Source organism: Vigna unguiculata, chromosome 3 (assembly GCF_004118075.2).
Source record: "Vigna unguiculata cultivar IT97K-499-35 chromosome 3, ASM411807v1, whole genome shotgun sequence".
NCBI classification, from domain to species: Eukaryota; Viridiplantae; Streptophyta; class Magnoliopsida; order Fabales; family Fabaceae; genus Vigna; species Vigna unguiculata.
This window is the reverse complement of record NC_040281.1, coordinates 5,923,795-5,945,585: the sequence shown is the minus strand read 5'-3', so window position 1 is coordinate 5,945,585 and position 21,791 is coordinate 5,923,795. Positions and strand designations below refer to the sequence as shown.

General features: G+C 28.8%; 1 protein-coding gene across 3 annotated transcripts; it reads left to right on the top strand.

Moving 5' to 3' along the window:
- Window positions 1-12,216: 12,216 nt before the first annotated feature.
- On the top strand, window positions 12,217-17,850 carry LOC114175262 (transcription factor TGA4-like). Of its 3 annotated transcripts, none has more exons than XM_028060042.1 (9): window positions 12,217-12,370; window positions 13,514-13,738; window positions 13,830-13,904; window positions 14,436-14,495; window positions 14,587-14,664; window positions 14,761-14,824; window positions 15,057-15,328; window positions 15,577-15,804; window positions 17,371-17,836. In XM_028060042.1, the coding sequence occupies exons 2-9, from the start codon at window positions 13,565-13,567 to the stop codon at window positions 17,539-17,541; spliced, it is 1,122 nt and encodes a 373-aa protein (XP_027915843.1). In that variant the 5' UTR covers window positions 12,217-12,370; window positions 13,514-13,564; the 3' UTR covers window positions 17,542-17,836. The 3 variants fall into 3 exon arrangements, with proteins under 3 accessions (XP_027915843.1, XP_027915844.1, XP_027915845.1); XM_028060043.1 differs by lacking the exon at window positions 12,217-12,370 and adding an exon at window positions 12,422-12,518 and having other exon boundaries at window positions 17,371-17,850; XM_028060044.1 differs by lacking the exon at window positions 12,217-12,370 and adding an exon at window positions 13,167-13,190 and having other exon boundaries at window positions 17,371-17,850.
- Window positions 17,851-21,791: the final 3,941 nt, after the last annotated feature.

Genomic DNA, 21,791 nt, shown 5'->3' with positions numbered 1-21,791 from the left:
CCACCACAACACCTTATCCTGTAAATAATAAATATTACAATAAATAATAATTGAAATAATAATAATAATTATGATATCACCGTATTTAGATCTTCTGCAAAAATATTGACAGTGGCTCTTGTTTCCCAAAGTACCAAAAACTATGACACTGATTTTTGTAAAATAATAATAATAATTAAATAAATTGAACTGCTCCTTGGAAGGATAAGATGCAGAGGAAGCATAATTGACATATAACTAGGAAAGCGCGAGAGAAAGCAGAATTTAGGTTTGAAAGCGAAGGCGTGGTAGGAGGAGGAATTTGAAGGTGAGACGGCGAAAGAAGAGAGAAGAAAGGTGAAAAGAGTGTAAAGAGAGAAGAGAAAACGTGGAATTAGCGAGAATTGAAGAAGGAGAAGGTTGAAAGCGCTTACCAGGAAGGAAGATCTGGAGAGGAATGAGGTGGATCTGAAGGTTTGGAGCTCTAAAACCGGAGAAAACAAGCAGCACAAGCCCCGAACATTGTGGACCGTTGGATCCTGATCGTAGAGACACAGAGCACCAAAATATAGAAATATCAGAGGTGAGTGAGAAAGAGAGAGAAGGAAACACACAGAGGTACTGGAGACCGAATGCTCGTAATTTCTCACCCGAGAATCGGGCAGTTCGGGCAGCCTCACCACACGGGAAACACCCCCTTACGGGCTGCCCCACGGGGCAGGTAAGGACAACTGTGAGTTTACTTAATTTTAAAATGCTTCCTTTTTTTTTGCCTTAGATACAATGATTTTTCATTAAATTACCCGGTCTTCACCGGAAAGTCAAGTTTTAAATCTTAAAGCATTAATGCCGTTTCTCGTTCAAAAAAAATAAAAGATGATTCCGCACACGTGCCACACGCGTAACGTACTATCACTGTTCCTGTGATTATCTTCTCCAACCATGGTTACTTACATGCTTCACTCTGGTTTAACCACGATTTACTAACCAAGGCTATGAGAGTAGGAGGGGTTGTTGAAATATCAAATATATATTAAATTCATAATTTAGAACGGACTCACGCTCGGCACCAAGCATCTTTTAGTATTAAATAACAAATAACAAAGATAACAGAATATTTAACGCTGTGCGTGGACGGAATATCTTCCCCTTTTTTTATAAAATTAAAATAAATTCAAGTTTAATTATGATGAATTTATTGTTCAAAAATAGTAACGTAACGTTCTTTCACATCATAAATTAGAGAACTCAACTTATATTCTTTATATCAGTTTCGCATCTTAATTATGAAAGGCTCATTAAGAATAGTATTTTGTAGGTGAAACATTGCTCATCAAACTAATTCATCCATGCCACGTAGGATTTATTTGATTAAGTGTGTGTGACCAATGAGACTTGCGTGATCCATATAAAAACATGTTTAAAAACTAATACATGTGAAAAACATAAACTAATGACGAGCGTATGTGAAAATTCTGCTTGTGATGAAAAAAAAAAAGAAGGAAATAAAATTAAGATTTTAAATCCAAATCTATATTAAAAATTTCTAGATTCACATATTTAGGGTGAATAAAATAAAAAATATATGTATGCGTATATTAAACGAACAAAAGTTATATTTTTTTTATTGTGTACATTTTATTTTCCGTTTGGAAGCATCATTGTATCTAATTAGCACAAAAAGCGGTAAGAGATAGTTAAAAGTATAAGTATCTAAAGAACATAACTTTAAATTTCATGAATGATAATCGGTTGTCTTATATTTTAAGAGACAATGATGAGTCACACAGGTAATAATAACGATTTAAAGTGGGATATATATATATATATATATATATATATATATATATATATATATATATATTATGTGTTAAAAAAATAAAAGTTACGAAGAGGAAAAACAGATTTACATTTCTCTTTTAAGTTGAATGTCTCTAATTTCTTCAACTGACTGTTTGGTGACTGCTATAAACTTACTAGAAGAGGAAGTATTATCATTAGAATTACTATTTATCATTAGGTTGAGGATTTTTTTATTAATATTGATAGAAATTAGTTTATTTAAATTATTATTATTATTATTTATTAGTGAGATTATTATTTATTAGTTAGAGTTTCTCTATCAATATTAAGAATATAATTTTCTAAATAGATGTAAATTAAATCAAATTCTTCACTTGATGCTTGTTGTGAATTAATTTTATTTTGTTAATATTTGTAATAATTATTTTTTATCATTGACATTAATGTTATTCTTTTTCATATTTTTTTAATTTATTCTGTTGATTGAGAGAAACTTTTGAATAACATTAACTATGATTTATTTTTATGTAAATTAGAGGAATAGTTAAGTGGACAAATAAAACTGAATAATTAACTAAAAAATTGTAAAACAACAATCCTATGTACGATAATATACGTGTATAGTATTTGATACCTTGATACGTTTTATTTTCAAAATAATAGAATATAATATGTGATATATAAATATTGAAAACCGTAGAATAATCATTAAAAATATAATAAATATATGATTGTTATTATATGAATCTAAATTAAAAATATATATAATAAAGCTATCCACATTATAAAAAATATAAATTATTATCATTATAAAAGTTATTGTCATTATTGACGTGGAATATGAGAATTTAGAAATTACCTCCATTAAAAGTTAAACATAAATCTAACTAAAAGTTAATGTAATTAAAATTTAAAATTAATACAATTATTATTGTAACACCCCATTTCAATAATAACTTTAATTTAAATGAAATGTCACACGGATAGAAATTTAGTGACAAGTCCTGGAGTATAAACGCTACTTCTGACAATATCCAGAGGATGCTAGGAGAAACCAATGCACACCACAACAACTTCACCATAGTTAAAAGAGTACTAAAGAATAAAGTAGTACATGGGCCATAGCCCTGAAGAAAAGCCCAACGAAACCTGAAGTCCATCCCAGGTAGACTATGCAGCGGAACTAATCTCTTCCATGTTGAGCTCGAGTACCTCTCGCATCTGCTTCTATCAATAAATTGATGATCATCGCAAAAGTAAAAGAACGACATACAACACAATCAAACAAGCAAGGGTAAGCTAGAGGCAAAACCATTTCACCAAAGTAATCGGATACATATTCACAGTCCATTATACATACATCACACAGGCATGTTAAGACCTTCCAAACAATACACTAAGACTCGACTCATCCGAATATATATATATATATATATATATATATATATATATATATATATATATATATATATATATATATATATATATATATATATATATATATATATATATATATAATCAGGTCGGATTCAGCGGATGCTTGCACTTGTGGTAGATACCTCTGCTCACCCCCGAGCTATGTATTACAAGTGTTACAATGAATCAATTTCCCTCACACACAAGGTTAGCCCTTAGTGAGTTTCAGGCCTCCTGCTACTCTCACCACAAGAGTCAGTCCGCTCTAAGTGAGACTAACTGACTCCTCAGAGTGTCAGGATGCAACCTTACCTTGAATCCTTACCAAATTATACAGATGGGGCACCACCATGGACACCCACTAACAGGGACCATGGAATTATCATCATTGTTTTCAGAATGAGTATTATATACAGGATATTATGTAGATATAGGGTCTCTCTGGGCCTCCTACTAGAGCTGTTAAAATGGGTTAGAACTTACGAGTCAACCCGGCTCACCACGGATTCGGGTCGGATTGGGTTAAAATATTTTTACAAATTTCAGTATGGGTTAATTTTTGACTTGGCTCACCTAAAACTTGGCTCATCCGGGTTGAACTCGTGGTGAGCCGGATTGGTTCTCACACCTACAGATAAAAAGTCACACAAGTATTTTTTTTTTTATCATTTTGGACTTTGTATTTGGGTTGAGTTAGGCTGTTTTTTTAGCTAACACATTGACATTTTGTATTCTTGTGATTTTGGTTTATATTTTGAGTTTAACTTTATTTTGGATTGTATTGAAGTTTATTTATATTTTAATAAGAATTATAATTTAGTTTTCTTTTAGACCGAAGAAAAAAAATGCATTTTTTTAATTAAATGAACCAGTGAGCAACCTTTTAACCCACCAACCCGTGGTGGCTGAGCCGGGTTCAATTTCTTTTGATTCATTAATAAGTGAACTGTGTTGGGTTGACTCAGTAAGTGGCTAACCTGTGATAAGTCAATTCGGGCCAGATTACCCGTTTTGACAACTTTGCCTCCTATGTAATAATAGGAAATATTAACACTATAGCAATTTATGTCAAATAAGTATAATAACAATAATAATGCAATATATTACATGAAATAAGTATAATAATAATATGATATAGAATATTTAGTATAAGAAAATATTAGGATGTAATATATTAATATTTAGTATTAGGACGTGATCAAATTATCAAGATTATCATGACTGTTATTACTATATGGATATCTTCTCTAATAGATGAATCTATACATATTTTGTGATCATGAGACTCATTACGCTTATTGGATGTATAACTATTAGACCGGGTAGGTATACAATTGTTCAACAATTAAATAATTATAAAATTTTAAAAAATCATCAAGTGTTTAAATTCAACTACCAATAATTTTAGAATTATATATATACTAAACAAATGAAAAAAAATAAAGGTTTAAATTCGAAAATTTCTTATAAAAAAATAATTATACATTCTATTCCTCACTTTTTCTTTTAAAATAATTTGGGTCTATTTCTAAATATCATGTTATTATTAATAGAAAATTGTACATTTTTTAGTGATAACAATGTCAATTATGTTTTTACCTTACGATACTAATATTAAAAATCAGGCTTAAAAAGAAAAGACTGAATTACCCAAAAAAATTGTCTATAAATTTTTGTCACCTACAAACTTACCCACTGATTTTATTAATATTAATAAAAAATTTAAAAATAAGCAAAACTAGACACATAATAAACTTATTTACCAAAGAGGAGGTCATAGGAAAAGAAACTTCAAGGATAAAACTAATTAATCCGTGGATAAATTGAAACTAAGTCAAATTAAATGAAAAGCAAAAATAAAAAACTAATATTGCCTCCAAAATTTTCACACATTCTCCCAAAATCCTCCAAACATTCCAAAAACTCACAAAACCTCAAAATCTAAAAAAAACAAAAAAAAAAACTCTAATTTCCCAAAACTTCGAAAACTCATATGTGATTCATGAGGCCCTAACAAAACTTTGGGTGTTACGGGTCACTACAGAATGCTAGATGTTATGAGTCGTGCATATTGTTGGGTTGGAAACTATGACATTTTGGGACTATTGCAGAACATTGAAAAACCCTATATGTGAAACTTCGCGAGGTATGCAGTGGTTGGGGTACTGGGATTAATGGGTTGAATTCTTCTGGGATTAGTGGGTATTCTGATTAGTAGGTTCGTGAGTGAATGTGAATGTGGATGGTGTTGATGTCGACCTTGGCTTCATGGTCTGCAATCAGGTAAGCATACACATTTCAATGGATTTCTCGTGTTTTTCTGTGTTTGATTCAATTGTTTAAAAGAGAAGATTTTGGCCAAACCACGGTTTAGGCTTTTTTATCGTCAATCCCAACATGCGCTTTGACATTTCTTTTGCATTTTGATCGCCATATAGACAAGGACATGCAACGAGATCGAGTTTTGTTGCCTTTTTTGTTGTCAATTATTGGAGAAGAGGTGGTGAAGCTCTTGGTAAAGCTAATGAAGTCGTTGATCTAGTTGTGTTTGGAAGTAGTTTTTGTAGTATTGTAGTTTTGGAAGTTCAGTGGAGTGTGCGAGATCGTGACTGTATGGATAAGTTATAGAAGATTGCCCTCCTCGGTGTTATCTGATGAGTTTGAGTTTGGTAGTCTTGGGACAAATACGGACTGGGGTTCGTATTGGGGAACTCCACTTGATGTTGTGGATTGTGGTTATGACAAGGTCATTCCCACGTGTGTATTATAGGTGGTGGTTTGTAGTCGGAGGGGCGAGTAGACACTTGTGGCAGCAAAGATCGATTAATGTAATAATTAAAGGGTGTTGAATCAAATAGGCGTCCAGAGGAAGAGATGAAGACTGGGGTGTGAGACTTGAGGCTTGTTAGAAGTGTTTGGAATATTGAATGATTATTTAGTATTTTCTGTATTGCACTTTTATTCTGTTAAGCTCACCCTATTTGTGTGTGTTTGGCGATGATCATGTAACTCGTTACATGGAGCAAATGATGTTGCAAGAAGTGCTGATGAGACTTAGCGTCAGAGTGCCGCAACTTGAGGATATTTTTATTTCTATAGTTTTATATTGTTTTTCTGTAATCTGGATTTTTAAATTTGGATTTGGAGATGTAAAGATTTGAATTAAATTTTATGCTCTCAACATTTTAGCGCTTATAACATATTTTTATTTTTCCGCGTTTTGAGAAGTATGTAGAATATATGTTATCTTTATATTTATTTATTATTAATTTTAGTTAAATAAATAATATCCGATTAGAATGTTACATATCTTAGTTGATATGACAAAGTCCAAATATGTAAAATTTAGTACTTATTTGTCCGTAGATATTTTATTCGACCATATTTGTTAGCATTTATATTTTTTGTGAAGTCCTTTTATGATCATGCGAACTTATAAGGAAAAGTATTTGTATTATATACTATATCACATCATTTCTTTTGTCAAGACCAAATGCATCACCAAAAATACAATATATGCCTAATTAAGTATGATAATTATTATATATAGCAATGCGAATGGTTCCAAGTTTTCAAAATAAGTTATTTAAATAAAATACAAAAATGATTTTCTTCTGAAATACAAAAGAAGAAGAAGAATTGTTAAAGAATTTACTTGGTTAAATTGAGCTTTAGGTTCATCCATACTTATTAAGCATGAAGAATATATATGATATTTTGGATGACATTGTTACTAGATAGAAGTATTTTATAAAATGACACTTTCTTGTCAAAAGTTTTTACAACTTTAAAGACCAAATTATCTCGTCATTCATGGTGGTGGAACCATTAGATTCATTATTGTGACCATATGTATTATCTACGAAATTTGAGTGGAAAGTACTTACCTACAAATGTCGGTTCATATATATTACTGACGGATTAACATTTTTTGCCGACAAAAATCCATAAAAATTTACCTACGTTACTATTATACATATACTTGAGTCATCGTTAATCCGTGAATAATTTTTGATTATCCACAATTTTTTGTTATTACTCACAGATTTTTGGGGTCTGTAATTTCTGTTTTTCAGTGTTAACAACACATTTTCACGTTATATTATATTTTTGCACGTCTCGCCACCAAGTTTTAATTTGGCGAATTTTGCCACTGTGTTCGAAAATTAAACCTATTTTATATTTTTTGTATTAGGTTTATCAAATGTTTGATATTCAATAATACAACCAATTGCTAATAGTAGCCTTTACTTTAAAAGGGATGCATTAATTTGTGAAATAAATTTATTCTTCCATTTATTAACGTTTTAATCCAGTTGGACAAACCACTTCACAGTCTTTTAATATTTCTCTAATAAAAGTAACTATATTTAGTTTATGTTTAAAAATATAGTCGATAACTGAACAAAAAATATAAATAATTAAGAAACTAGTTGATTAGTTTAACCTTTTTTGTCTTGATCTGTAGACTAAGCATAAAGATACTTTGCAGTAGTGAAGAAGAAGCAAGCAAAGAATGTAAGAAAAAAAGATAAATAGATGATTAGAGCAAAAAAGGAAAATGCTTCTCTTGCAGAATCCATTTTTGTGCGTGGACCATACTCTTCTTTTCATCAATTGCTTCAGCTCTTCAACTATTTCTTTTAACTATTTTTGTTCCTTCTATCATTACTTTTTCTGTCGAGCCTTTGTGAAATAAGGGGGGTACACTGTAGTATTACTATTCACAACAAACAATTTCTAATAACAAAACTTGCGATGTGGTTTTCCACTTATTGGGCCGTCAAAGTTCAATGGACTTTCATGAAGCGGATCTGGCTAACTTTGAAAAGCCCAAATAAATAACCGTTCATTAGTTGAGATTTTTTCGAGGGCGTGGGTGCCCAAATATATATATAATATTGAATTTCATTCCATCAATTTTTTTTAAGGATATAATATTTAAAGCCACAATGTATACATTTGTTCTACAATTATATTTTACTATAGCTCATTTAGTAATAAAAAATGTTAATAATATAAATAAATTGTTTAATATTATACACAATATTAAAGAAAACAAATTTATAAATAGCAAAATAAACACTAAAATTATTAATCGTGATATAACATTAAACTCTCATGTATGAATAAAATAAGAGATAGAATTAAATGAGAGTTTTCAGAAAATTTGATTCAGTTTAATTTAAAAGTTTTATATTCAAATCAAATCACGTATCATTTTTATATTTAATTTAAATTACTTTTAATCAAAAAACTACATCAACCTCCTTAGAAATAACCCATCTTTATTACCAACTTTTAACCTTTATGGTGAACTTTTGATACAAATAATTGGAAATTCAGAGTACAATTTTTCCAAACAATTGTTCACGTCACCACTAATGATTTCCATAAATATTTATTCAATGTGTATTAGTTTCCACTAAATAACACTTAATTTCATTTAAAATTTATATAGTAATCATGTACGTGTTGACAAATTAATTCTATGTACACATTTAACAGTACGGTTAACAAAGACGAAAAAAAATAACGAAATTCAAGTTAAGATATTTTTGTTATTTTATTAAAATAAATTGTCACTGTACTTATTCTACTGAAATTATTCTTTTACCCGAAAGAAAGAACCATTGGTGACGTCACCGATCATGAGTACAGTATTTTTTAGTGATAGTAGTTCAAATGACGTCAGAAGAAAACATTATAAACGCAAAGCTCTCTCGCGCACGCTATACCTCTATATTCATTTTATATTAGGATTAACAATTTTGTATTAAAGAAAAGTTAATAATGATTATCTACTAATTTCTTACCTTATTAAAAGTATCCACTTTTAATAATAATTCATTCTATATTTTTTATTTTAAAACAAACCAAGAAAATTAACATGTAACATAAAATTTCAACTTTTTAAATTATTTTTTTTTCCCTTTTATCAAGATTAAATAGAGAGATATCTGGATCGGAGAATAGTGTTCTCTTAGACAATGATATTTTAACTCTCACAATTTGATTCTCATCTTGTATGTTTTGACATTGTTTAGTGTTGAATATCGATTCTTTTAAAGAAAAAAATAGTTATATATTAATCAATGTTCCACACTAAATCACGTCAGAAAATACAAAATAAAAGTCAAATTATGGGAATCTAAATATGATTTTACTTTATTTATTAGATTTTGTGCCTCTTGCCATGTTTGATTTTTTTTCATCGATAAATGTTAATTGATAATTTTTTAGTTGAAAGAGATAAATTCACAATTTCTCATACCTTAAATTATTAATTAAAGAAATCAAATTCACGACTTTTTTTTTTCTTTCATCTAACCATTCATCTACTCACTAAGTCACTTTACGATCCCACACTATGTTTGACATTTGATGTTTGTGAGAAAAAAAAAATGTATGAGAATGGAAAAAGAATCTAAAATATTTGATAATTGAGAGAGGCAAAAGCCATTGTTAGTGGCAACCCAGTTGGGATTGCACTTGAATAGGTAAAAGAGGCAGGAAGTGTTTGCGTGACGTAACAATTATGAAATAGATAGTAATAAAAGAAAGGAAAATGAATATGAAAGGGAAAATCACTAATAGCTTGGCCAACCATTCGAAAATGCAACCACCAACAATTATTGTAGCTTTACTTTACACTTGTAAGACTCATTCAAACACCTAATAGTCTACTCTATAATAATGTAAACTTATCCTCACTCCTCACACTATTTTTTATTGCACATAATCCATTTCATATCACAAATTTATCCAAGATTCTTTTATTTCTCCTTTTTGGTGTAATCTTGTTTATTCGATTAATTAGACTTTAGCAGTTCGTGACGCAATGAGTTTGGTTGTGCTCCTGCAAATGTAATCCCAAACAAAACTTTTTAGTTTTTTTATTTTTAAAGTCAAATTAATCAAATATTTTTTACTTTATTTTTCTTAATATACTCGAATTTAAAATAGGTTTTGCACCAGCTCATATAACATGGAATCAAGTACAAGTAGGGAGATTTTTTGTGTGGGTGATAGCACTAGAAAATCATAATAGGGACGATGGATTTTTGGTAACCCAAACCGAAGTCGGATCCATCATTTCTAATTTTTTTTTTTTTAATGTAAAAAGAGAAATTAATGTTGTTGGTGCTCAAGAAAGTGCAATTGTTCCATATTTTTTGTTCATTTGTAATGTGAGAATAATCTAATGTGCGTGTAAGAGGGAGAGGAGTTGACCTAAACTATTTTGTAGTGTGCAGAGAACTTTAATTATGTTAGATTTATATTAAATATTAACACTACATTTAGTTTAAGAAGTATATTATCTTAATTATTTAAAATTGTTGGTCAATATTTATCACCAAATAATGAAAAAAAAATGTTTTACCATTAATTTGACAAGAAACACTTAATGTTATGAAATTCAAATAGTTCAAATTGTGAGTAAAAAAAGTAAGTGAATAATGGAATTAATTTTCGGTATGGCATGAAAATGAGAAAGGATGTGAATAAAATAAAAAATAGTTAAATATGTTTTCAATGTTTACTTGTCAACCTTTTTTTTATATGTGTACTTGCAGTGAGTCGGATTTTTTGTCAGATCAACAATCATGTTTTTGAGATATTGTTCGTCTTAAAATGTGAAATTCTGTCACGATTCTATTATTAAAAAGTGCTTCAGAGATGAAAGGATGAAAAAATATTTAATTTGGACTTGACTTCAACTTCTACGTAATGTAAAATTTATTGGGTGTACCAAAACAAGAGTACACATCTCTCACCAACAATGTGTATTTGCATTCATTAATTTAAATTTTAAAAAAAGAGTATAATTCTGAATGATTGGTTTTCAAAGTTAAAAAGTGTATGTTTATGGCATTTTAAGAAGTAAAATTAGAGAATTACGTTGTCCAGAAAAGCTAAACAATTATAATTGAAACAATAGAAGTAGTTAAAAAAAATATTATGATAAAATTGTCAAATAAAAGAATCTATATAAGAATTTTCACTTTTGTGTATGTTAACCGATTTTTATCAGTAAATGGTATATTATTTTTTTTTAAGAAAAACTATTATAGATTTTATTTTATTTTCCTTTTTTGTTTCCTAATCATATTTGTAGTTTTTATCTTAATATTCATTACTTTAAATCTCTTTCTCTTAAAACATAAAAAATACATACAGGTGCATGTGTTTCTCCTAGTAACACTCAAGATGATTAAAACAATGATTTTATTTTTTTTTATATTCTACAGATAAATAACTTTTATAAATGAAAAATTAATAAAATAAATTGTATTAAAAAAGAGTAAAATCGGTAAGAAGAGTTAATCGATTAAAATGAAAATGTACTAATGTACATAATTGGTTAGGTAATTTGATATTTAAAGTGGAAAGACCCCTTGATATTTTTGTAAGTGAAGAAAGTCTAAAAAAAGAAAAGTTAAGAATAAAAGGAGTAAACCATTGAAGATGCTGAGAGGAATTTATCCAAAGATGATTTTTTGTGTACACAAAGTTGTTCTCCCAAATGATGTCAGCAAGAGAACCCCACCAATCTGCAGGATCTACCTGGTGCGCACATTACTGGTAGTGGAAATGTGACCACTATCCATCACTACTACGATCATGCTTTCGTATTCCTCTCTCTGTGTCTCTGTGAAACCCTTCACTCTCTACCACAACACAACATCATCAGACACGCACAAAAATACAACCCTCTCTCATTTTCAACACACCACGTCTTCATCCATGCCATTTTTTTTCCAATTAAAATAACCTAAAGTTCAATTAAAAAAATAGTGGCCTTTATTATTCATCTAAAGAAGTGGCCCCTATTTCATTACATGTATTAATAATTATAATTCCATGAATTTATGATGGGAGATTAGGGTATTGAATAATGTCTTGGGTTGTGTTTTTTTGGGGGTGAGTCACACAGCAAGAAAAAAAAGGCTGCCAAACACAGTATTTCTGAAAGTAGCTTTCAAAGGTTTGGCTCATTAAAATAAAGAATTTTCCTTTTCTTTCCTTGTAATTTTAAAATCTAGAGATTTAACTGCTGAGGAAAACGAGGAAGGACCAGATACTACATAAATACATGACAGCTCTTTTATGTTTTTGTTTTTTTGAAGTAGTTGCTTGTGTTGTGCGCTTTCTATGATCACCTTCACAGGTACTTTCTTTCTTCTCTCTTGCTTCTATAATCATTTTTGTTTTTGTTTTTCTCTTTGAAAAAGTGTGCATACCGGTTTTGGCTTTGCTTTCACGTACGTACCCAAAACTTATGATTTTGGTTGTTGCCCTTTTTTGGACGAGGACTAGTAAGTATCCTAGAATCTATTGTGCGGTTTTTTTGCTGTCTATCTTCGAAGAAATTAAGAAACTAAAAACGTGGATCAGTCAAAAGAATTGATGCGTACTTGGTGCTGCTTTCTGTATTTGTGATAATCTGTACTTTCTTCGCACCCAAAGTTTGTATTTGTTTACCATACTTTTATCCTTCGTTTGCAATAAAATTAAGAAATTTGTCTCCTCTGTCCTTCACCACCTGTTCAAAAAGTTGAAAAAATTGTACCCCACTGCTTCATTCTGGCTACCCTTTCTGTCTTTTGTCACCTAAGCAAGAAAATTAATACCATGTTTGGTTCCATGGTTCAAACACAATCTTAAAATACTCTGATAATTTCTACGTTTATGATTCTTCTTTTCCCAATGGGTTTTGAGCCACGCTATATACATTCTAGACTGTATTCAACTCAAACAAACTATTTGGTGTCACAAACTTTTCCTCTTCTTCATCTCTTACCAAACACAATCGTCCAAATTTATGACATATTCAGTGGGGATTTTGTTGTTTAATCAGTATTTCTTAAAATGTTCCCATCTACTTTCATTCAATCCACTTCCAGATTGGTCACATCACAATGGACGCTTGGAGATTTCTTTATTCTTCTGGTCTTACTAATCAAATTGACCTTTTCTGCTTTTCCCTGGTACGATTTCTTATGATCAACGTCACTTGTTAATGGTGCATGCAATATGATTAACAAGTGTATGAAACAGTGCCACAATAAGGTTTCTTTTGTTGTATTCCTTCTTGTAGTATAACATGGTAACAGAGGCACATTTCTGCATCTTAAAACTATTCTCTTATGTTGCACTCGTGTCAGTCTTCAAATATCTTCCATTCCAATTCTTATTTGTATTCCTTTTGCTTTCTGATTATTTTATTATTAAAATCTAAGTGAAATGTGCTTCCTTTATGCGTTTTATGATTGACTGAATTTTGAATCGTTTCATTAATTCTTAACCGCAGCCTCTATATATGCATATGCATTGAATTGCTGCATCGATTAGTCCACAGAGCATGGATGCTTCATCCTCACAGTTTGTTTCCTCAAGAAGAATGGAAGTGTATGATCCTATCCACCAAATTAGCATGTGGGAAGAAAATTTCAAAAGTAATGCTAATACTTTAACTGCATCCACCTCCATAATTGAAGAGCTGGACATAAAGTTTGATAATCAAGTTCAGGCGCAAGTAAGTTTACCAAATTTACACGTTGTCTTTTGCAAATGATAATGCCTGTTTTGCCTACCAATAAAGTTCTGTTTTTCTGTTGAATACTTAGTCAGAGGAGGTTTCTCATGGAATATTTGGAACATCTGTGAAGTACAACCAAGATCATAATAGACTGATTGATAAGGTAACAATGTTATGTAAAACCCTTTTTCCTAAAACAGCATAAAGGGGTTATTCTTCGAAATATTTTACTAGTTTTGAATGGTTTTTACACATATAACCGTTAAGTTCTCAGAATACAGATACTTCTGTCCTTAGCTTCACAAGAAGTTTCTTTTACTAGGAAGTTTATGTAGTTAATACCATACTTAGATATACTCTCACTATGGTGGCCACATTCTATAGGGTGTTTTACTGTAATGTGATAAGTTTATTTAAGCCATTTCAAACAATAGACTTAATCTTGGTGATATTCAAGCATGGGAAGGCACACCATTTACTCTTTTCTTCTTCCTCCATCTTTACCTTTATGTAGAAATTGAGTGACATCACAAAGTATTTTAGACCCTTGGACTCTAAGGAAACTGCATAAGCACTGCAAATTAAGAGGTCCTCTGCTTCACAGTTTTGAATGTCTGGCTTGTATTCATAACTTTTTTCTTCTTCTATGTTATATGGCGAAAAAAGAAGCAATTTAACATGTTGAAACATGCAGACACAAAGACGTCTTGCTCAAAATCGAGAGGCTGCTCGAAAGAGTCGTTTGAGGAGAAAGGTTTGAAGGTTTATGCATTGAAAGATATTCTAAGCATGGAACAAGTGTTTACATATGCTAATGTCATGTGATTTCTGATGTTTTTTCACAGGCGTACGTGCAACAGTTGGAATCATGTCGTTTGAAGCTGATGCAGTTAGAGGAAGAGGTAGATCATGCTAAACGACAGGTGTTTACTCATGGATCACTTTATATAGTTCAATATCTGTTTTTTTTTTTTTTTTTTCTCTTCTCTTGTGAATTTCTTGAGGCAACATACCTGCAGGGATTGTATATTGGTGACGGATTGGGTTCTAATAATTTGGGTTTTGCTGGCTCTGTAAATTCAGGTTTGTAGCTATTAAGCTGCTAGCTAGATAACTCTTGATTTTTCATTTAAATATGATTATTCCTTATTACATATATCTTCAGAATCTTGTAACTGCAAACCTTAAATTGTCTAGTAAACTTCAGAATCATAACTTCATTTTGGTTGATGCAATATTTGTTCTGGGATTTCCTTTAGTATGTTTTTTCTTCCCGTGTTACAATTTTTGCACTCTAAAAGGACCCAATGTGCAGGAATAGCAACTTTTAAGATGGAGTATGAACTTTGGGTAGAGGAGCAAAACAGACATATCTTGGAAATAAGAACTGCTTTAAGTTCTGAGATAGGTGACATGCAACTGGGGAAACTTGTACAAAGCATAATGAACCACTATTCCAAACTCTTTACCATGAAATCTGCTGCTGCAAAAGCAGATGTTTTCTACGTTATGTCTGGCATGTGGATGACAACAGCTGAACGATTCTTCTTGTGGATTGGAGGATTTCGCCCCTCTGAACTTCTAAAGGTGATGTTCCTGTGCTCACATTCCAAAGTATTTCATCTGATACTCACTGACATCTTGTTTTCATTTCTTAATATATCATATCTGCTAAGCCATTTCTTATTGACATGTTTATTGCTTGCAGTACATAGTAAAAGGTACAGTCTTGTAACAAACACTGTTATGTTACTACTGAAGTTCCTCATAACTGTTAACTTTTGAGTTTTATTACCACCTTGTTGTTATATGTAATAAATTTAGTATAATTGCAGGTTCTGATCCCTCTGAGTGAACCTTTGACAGAGCAACAACGGTTTGATACCTATGGCCTAGAAAAATCATGTCAACAAGCAGAAGATGCCCTTTCACAAGGTATGGAAAAACTTCAGCAAATGCTTGCTGACAGTGTTGGGCCAGGACACTTGGTTGAAGGAACTCACATTCCACAGATGGATACTGCAATGGAGAGATTGGAAGCTCTGGTGAGCTTTGTGAATCAGGTAATGTATGCTTCACTCTATTCATCAATTTGGTAACTTTTCTTTTCATTGCATGCCATCTTGATAAAAAAAAATCTTGCTTATTGTTTTCCATGTTTAATGTCATTTACACTATCAGTCACACACACAACTTTTAACGAAATTAGATTAAATCTAATAAACTTATTGTGTGTGATTTTCTTGTTCCTCTTGTGTTAATATAAAAAATAAGAGTATGCATTCTAAGTGTTTTTCTATTTGTCTGAATGGTTGGGACCATATCTTAAGTGTGTGGCATTATAAACTTTATGATTGTGGCTATATATTATTGGCTTAGATGTAGTTGTATTGTAGTTGAACTGTTGAAAGAGATATTCTCTGTAGCTGTCATATTCTTCGATCGAGATCTTTCTTATATTAATAGATAGGCCGTGAAAACTTTTGTCACCGAAAACAAAGGTGGTTTTGCTTTCACGATAATATAAGAAAGATCTCTACTAAATCATTCATTAAAACAAATAATTAATTTTGATATCATGATAAATTCTCTACTAATTTCTTTTATTGTTTTCTTTCACTCTTGGAATATATATATTTATATATATATATATATATATATATATATATATATATATATATATATATTACAAAATATTTTACCTAAAATATAGAAATTAAATCAAGGAAACTCTAAAAATATAAATAAATAGGTAACATATTCTCTAAATTTTCTCAAAATAATGTATTACTACTAATATTTTAATAAAAACCAAGACAAAAAGAGGGTTAATAAAACATCTTTATCATCTTTTCTACCTTTATAAATTGATATGGAGTAGTATTTAGATGTTTAAGCATTTTGACTATGCGTATTCCAACTTTAATATGATTATTTTATCTCATATAATTCTTTATGACGTGAATTACACTAATCAATGTAATCGAGCATATATCCGATTGTAATTAACAACTTCCTTTATCTGGAGTTACTCAATCTAATAATTCCCTTTAACTATGCGAGTTTTAATTTAATTATTGGGATTTTACATTACCAAATTTTCTCCGAATAGTCATTAAACAATGGTAGAAATGAAAAACATAATGAAAACCTTCAGAAAATATTTGTAAATCACAAACATAATCCAAATATCCATATCCACTATTAAAGTTAATATTACAATGGTATTATCTCTTGTAGAATAAGATTTTTGAATACTATGATCCTAACGTAAAAGGTTCATGAAACTTTTTTGTATATTTTTTACAATTGATATTGTTAAAAGTGAAATTTAAACTTAATTTATTCTCACAAAATCGACTTACAAGATGAATTTTGTATTCTACTTTTATTTATTGTGAATTGGTTTTATATCTGATCGATGTGAGACTTTTAACGGATGTAGAGAAAAACTCTAACATAAAACAATATTCATCCAAGTAATAAAAATGTTGCATGAGTATTCAGCTACATCTCTTACATGTGTTTTGATTATATAGGTCAAAAATTTAGAAAAAGAATATTTAGTTTTTATTAACAGCAAGTTTAAAAGGTTGAATCTTCTGCTAAACCTAAGTTGTGTGACACAGGCTGATCATCTACGACAAGAAACATTGCGACAAATGTATCGAATACTTAGCATACGTGAGATTGGTCAGTTTCTGGTTGTTCTAGGAGAATATTTTCAACGCTTAAGGGCTTTGAGCAAACTTTGGGAAAATCGTTCTCAAGATCACCTTATAGCAAACAAATACCAATAACCCATGAACTTCATCAAGTGTCTATATCATTATCGAAACCATGTTCTCCGGCTGCTCACATTTTTCCAGCACTGAGAACTTGTAAATACGTCTTTCTCACATTTCATATCATATTTGGTTATGTCAAATGTGTATAATATAGAATACCAAAGCAAAATATTTTCAAATCTGCATAATCCTTTTATCATCTTTGTCATATGTAGAAATTAATTGTTTTTGTATGTATCCACTGAGACTCCTTTAAATCATCATCTTTTCTTTCTCACGGGCTTTCGAGAGAGGTTTACCGGATAAATCTTGATGATCTTATACACTTGACTCAGACTTCTATCATGAGACTTTCAATACAACAATTTTCACATTTAGGATTTTTCATCTATGTTATACTCTTATGAATTATTAGGAATTCAAGTGTGAGTCTAAGTCTCACATTGATCAGAAATGAGAAAGTAGAGCACCATATAAGGATCAAGGCATATAAACCCATCGCCTTAAGGTTTTGGGTTGAAAGTGGTGTTAATGCCTATGTGGTTGGGCTCAGGTTTTATTAGTGTTTGTTCTCTCTCAATGAAACCCCCTCTATAAACCTAACATGAATCATTGACTCTAATACCACTAATAAAATATCTTTTATTAAAATAAATTGAAAAAATAGACCACCTCAAAGATATGAGTTGTTCCTTTCGTATAAAAGATCTGACATTAAATTCCACATGTCTTATATAATGTTCAATTTTCTGATCTATGCTCAAATTAGAACTTTTAACTCAATTTTTGATTTCTAACAGTGGAACACATTTGCAGTGTCGACCGATAGCCTTTGTGCATGAGTTTGGATTAGTGTGGTTTGAAAACATCTTAATATTTGATTAATTGATTAAGGACATGATCTGTTGTGTACTTATGTACTGTTGTTCTAGGTTTCTGATACTAACTATATAAAGCGATGAACGTTACCCATTTATATTATCATGTACTCTTTAAATATGATTTAAAAGAAAAAAAGATAATAGTTTACAAAACTACCGCAATACTCCTAGTATCAAACTAAATAAAATCATAATTTAGTCATGATATCATTTTAAAGTTTTGTTTTAACTTATAATATTAAAAATCATTTCTGAAGATTCTTTTGCAACTATTTAACTTTTTGCGTAAATTGTCAGATCATTCTAATAAATCTGAGTTGAATTTTCATTGAGAGAAACTTAAGACAATTCGACAATTTTAATATTGAAAAATACTTAAATTAATATTGTCAGTTTAAAATTTGACCCATCTTTCTCTAAACTGTTAAAGTGTCTTTCTTTTACATTTAAACTTCTAAAATGTTTTTGACTTTAATGAAGTTAATACTTAAACTATTTTTTCTAAATTCTTATCAAATATATTTTATAATTAAGCATTAAAATATAAAATATAGATTAAAAAATCGAAAAATATTTTAATATTATAACTATACTCTAAGAGAGAGAAAAAATTCTTACAATTTTTGTGGTTATATACATTCACAAAAAACAGGATTTTTGTTAGTTTAACCACATTATAAATGTTGGATAGTTATTTGAATTTTAATCTACAAAATCATTTTAAAAAAGTAATATTTTGATAGTATTAGAGAAAACGAAACTAGAATTATTGAATTCGCTTAATGTTTTAAAGAGATAACCATTTTTTTTTACTTTTGTTTATGATTTTGAATAAAAAAACTATTTTATTCTTCTATATATATATATATATATATATATATATAAAATCTATTTTAGTCTCCATCATTATTTACATTGAGTAAATAACTATTTGTCTTTTAAATGACAAATAAATGAATAAATTTTACATTTTTTTGTCTTTAATAAAGTTTTTCCTCGTTTTATACCTCTCATAAAATTTTATTTTTATTTTAATAATTTATTGATATCTTTTTAAGTGATAAGTTATCCTTTAAGTAGTTATGTCAGCAAATAGTCAATGTATTTATTTATTACAAATTATTTAATTTGTATGAAAAAAAACAATTTCATAGGAATAATGTTAATTCTATTATATTAGATTTTTAATCCTATTTATGTGTGGCCAAAATGGAAGAAATTTTAATTAAAATAAAAAATGAGATTAGAAAAAAAGAAGAGAACATACAAGACGCTGACATGTCACTTAATAAGGTTGTCTCAATAAATTAAGTAATATAGGCAAACTCTACAAACTTACTAGGAACTTAATTTTTAAATATAAATTTATGAATAACTAAAGTATAAATTATCAATCTTTAAAAAATTCAGAAAACTCTACTTCTTTAAACTTGATATTGATTTCTACTTTAAAAACTAATGATTAGTTTTGAAATTTTATAATATTAAAAAATCGAAATTAAATGTTAAATTTAAATATAAAAATAACAAAACCACATATAATGTAAATTTAATACTTTGAAGCATTAAAACTCATACTAAAATGGATGTCCATCCATTTTGTAGTCATAAAACTCATACTAAATATTTAGATATTAAGAAAATTAAAATCAAGAATGAATTCATTTATTTAAAAATATAAAAGTTAAAGATAAGTTTGCAAAAAAAGGTAGGACCAAATACTTATGTTTCTCTAATACTTTTGATATTTTATTTTAACAGATGTGTTTGAAAACATATACTTCACCAAATCTAATTTGGATTTAATTTAGGAAAAATGATAGATTAATAAAGTTTTTTTCTTTCCAATTTTTATAAACTATTTATCTAAAATAAAGAAGGTACTATTTTATTACAGTTAAAAAAACAAAAAATTAATCTATTTTAATTTTATTTATGAAAATTTTATTAAATTTATTCAAAAAAAATTGTCAAAAAAGATAACTTTTCTTTAATTCAATATTTGGTCACGTGCAACACGATCATCGTAAAAAAAGAAACAAACGTCTAACTCTACCCTTAACTTAGGACATCGATTCACGAACAAAGATTTCCGTACGTATTAAATTTAAGTCTCTTATTTTATAGTTATTCAATTCTCAAAAAAAAAAATAAACAAAACCAGAACGTTTTAAGCGTGTAGCTTGTGTTTAATTTTAGGAGTTGATTTGAAAGAGTGTTGAAGTATAGAGGAGTGAAAATTAAATTGTCTAAGGTTAAAAAAAAATGTTAAAATTTGAAGAAAAATAAAACGAAAGTTTATGAGAATTTAGAAGTGATGTAATAGATTAAAAAATAATTTCATTTGATAAAGAAAATTACTATTTAATCTTTGTTTATAAAAGTAATATAAGTTAAATTATAAATAATATAAATTATATTATTATGAAATGTGAGTGATTATTTAAATTAAAAAAAATTAATATTGATAAAAATATATTAAATAAAATATAATTTTTAAAAATTAAGATAAATAAAATTTTGAAGATTAGTTTAAATAAAATTAAGTAAATATGTGACATTATGAATTTATTTTAAGTTAAGATACGATAGTTTAATTAAGTAAAGTGTTTAATTCTATTCCTCCATAATTAATATAAATTTTTCGTATGCAATAAAAAATTTAATTTAAATAAGATCAATTAATTTAATCTAAAAATAATTGTAATTTTTAACTAAATAAAACTTATTAATCTACAATTAAAAGTAAAGTCCTAATTAATTACAATCTAATTAACTACAACTTTTTATAATAGATTATTTAATTTAATGACATAACAAGATTTAATTTTTTTTCTATAATGCAGTAACAAAATTGGCTTAAAAAAATTAGATCTCTTCCCATAATTACGTAAATAATTTTAAAAATATTATTACATATTTGTAATTATTTTTATCATAAAAAAATACATTGAATGCACAATAAAAAAAAGGTTAAAAAAGACAATTATAGTAAAAAAAATGAAAAATCGAATAAATATAAAGATAATAGTAATTATATAATAGTGATTTAACTTTTGACCCAAATATTTTCATTTTGAGAGGGATGACTCTCTTCTACTTCTCCAAATTTATCTTTCTAAATCATCTCAAATTAAATATTTTCACTCGAGAGGGATAACTCTCTCACACTTCTCCAAATTTATCTTTGTAAATCCTTTTAAATCAGTTGAAACATATACAACACTCACATGTAAATTCATCTTCTTTTACATTAAATAGGTAAAACACAAACTTGGGATGTGTAGAGAATGACTTGAATTTGAGGACATTTAGAGGAAAAAATATGGTTGATTGTTTTAAGGGATGGAAGAATGAAAATATATGAATTTGAGCTAAAGT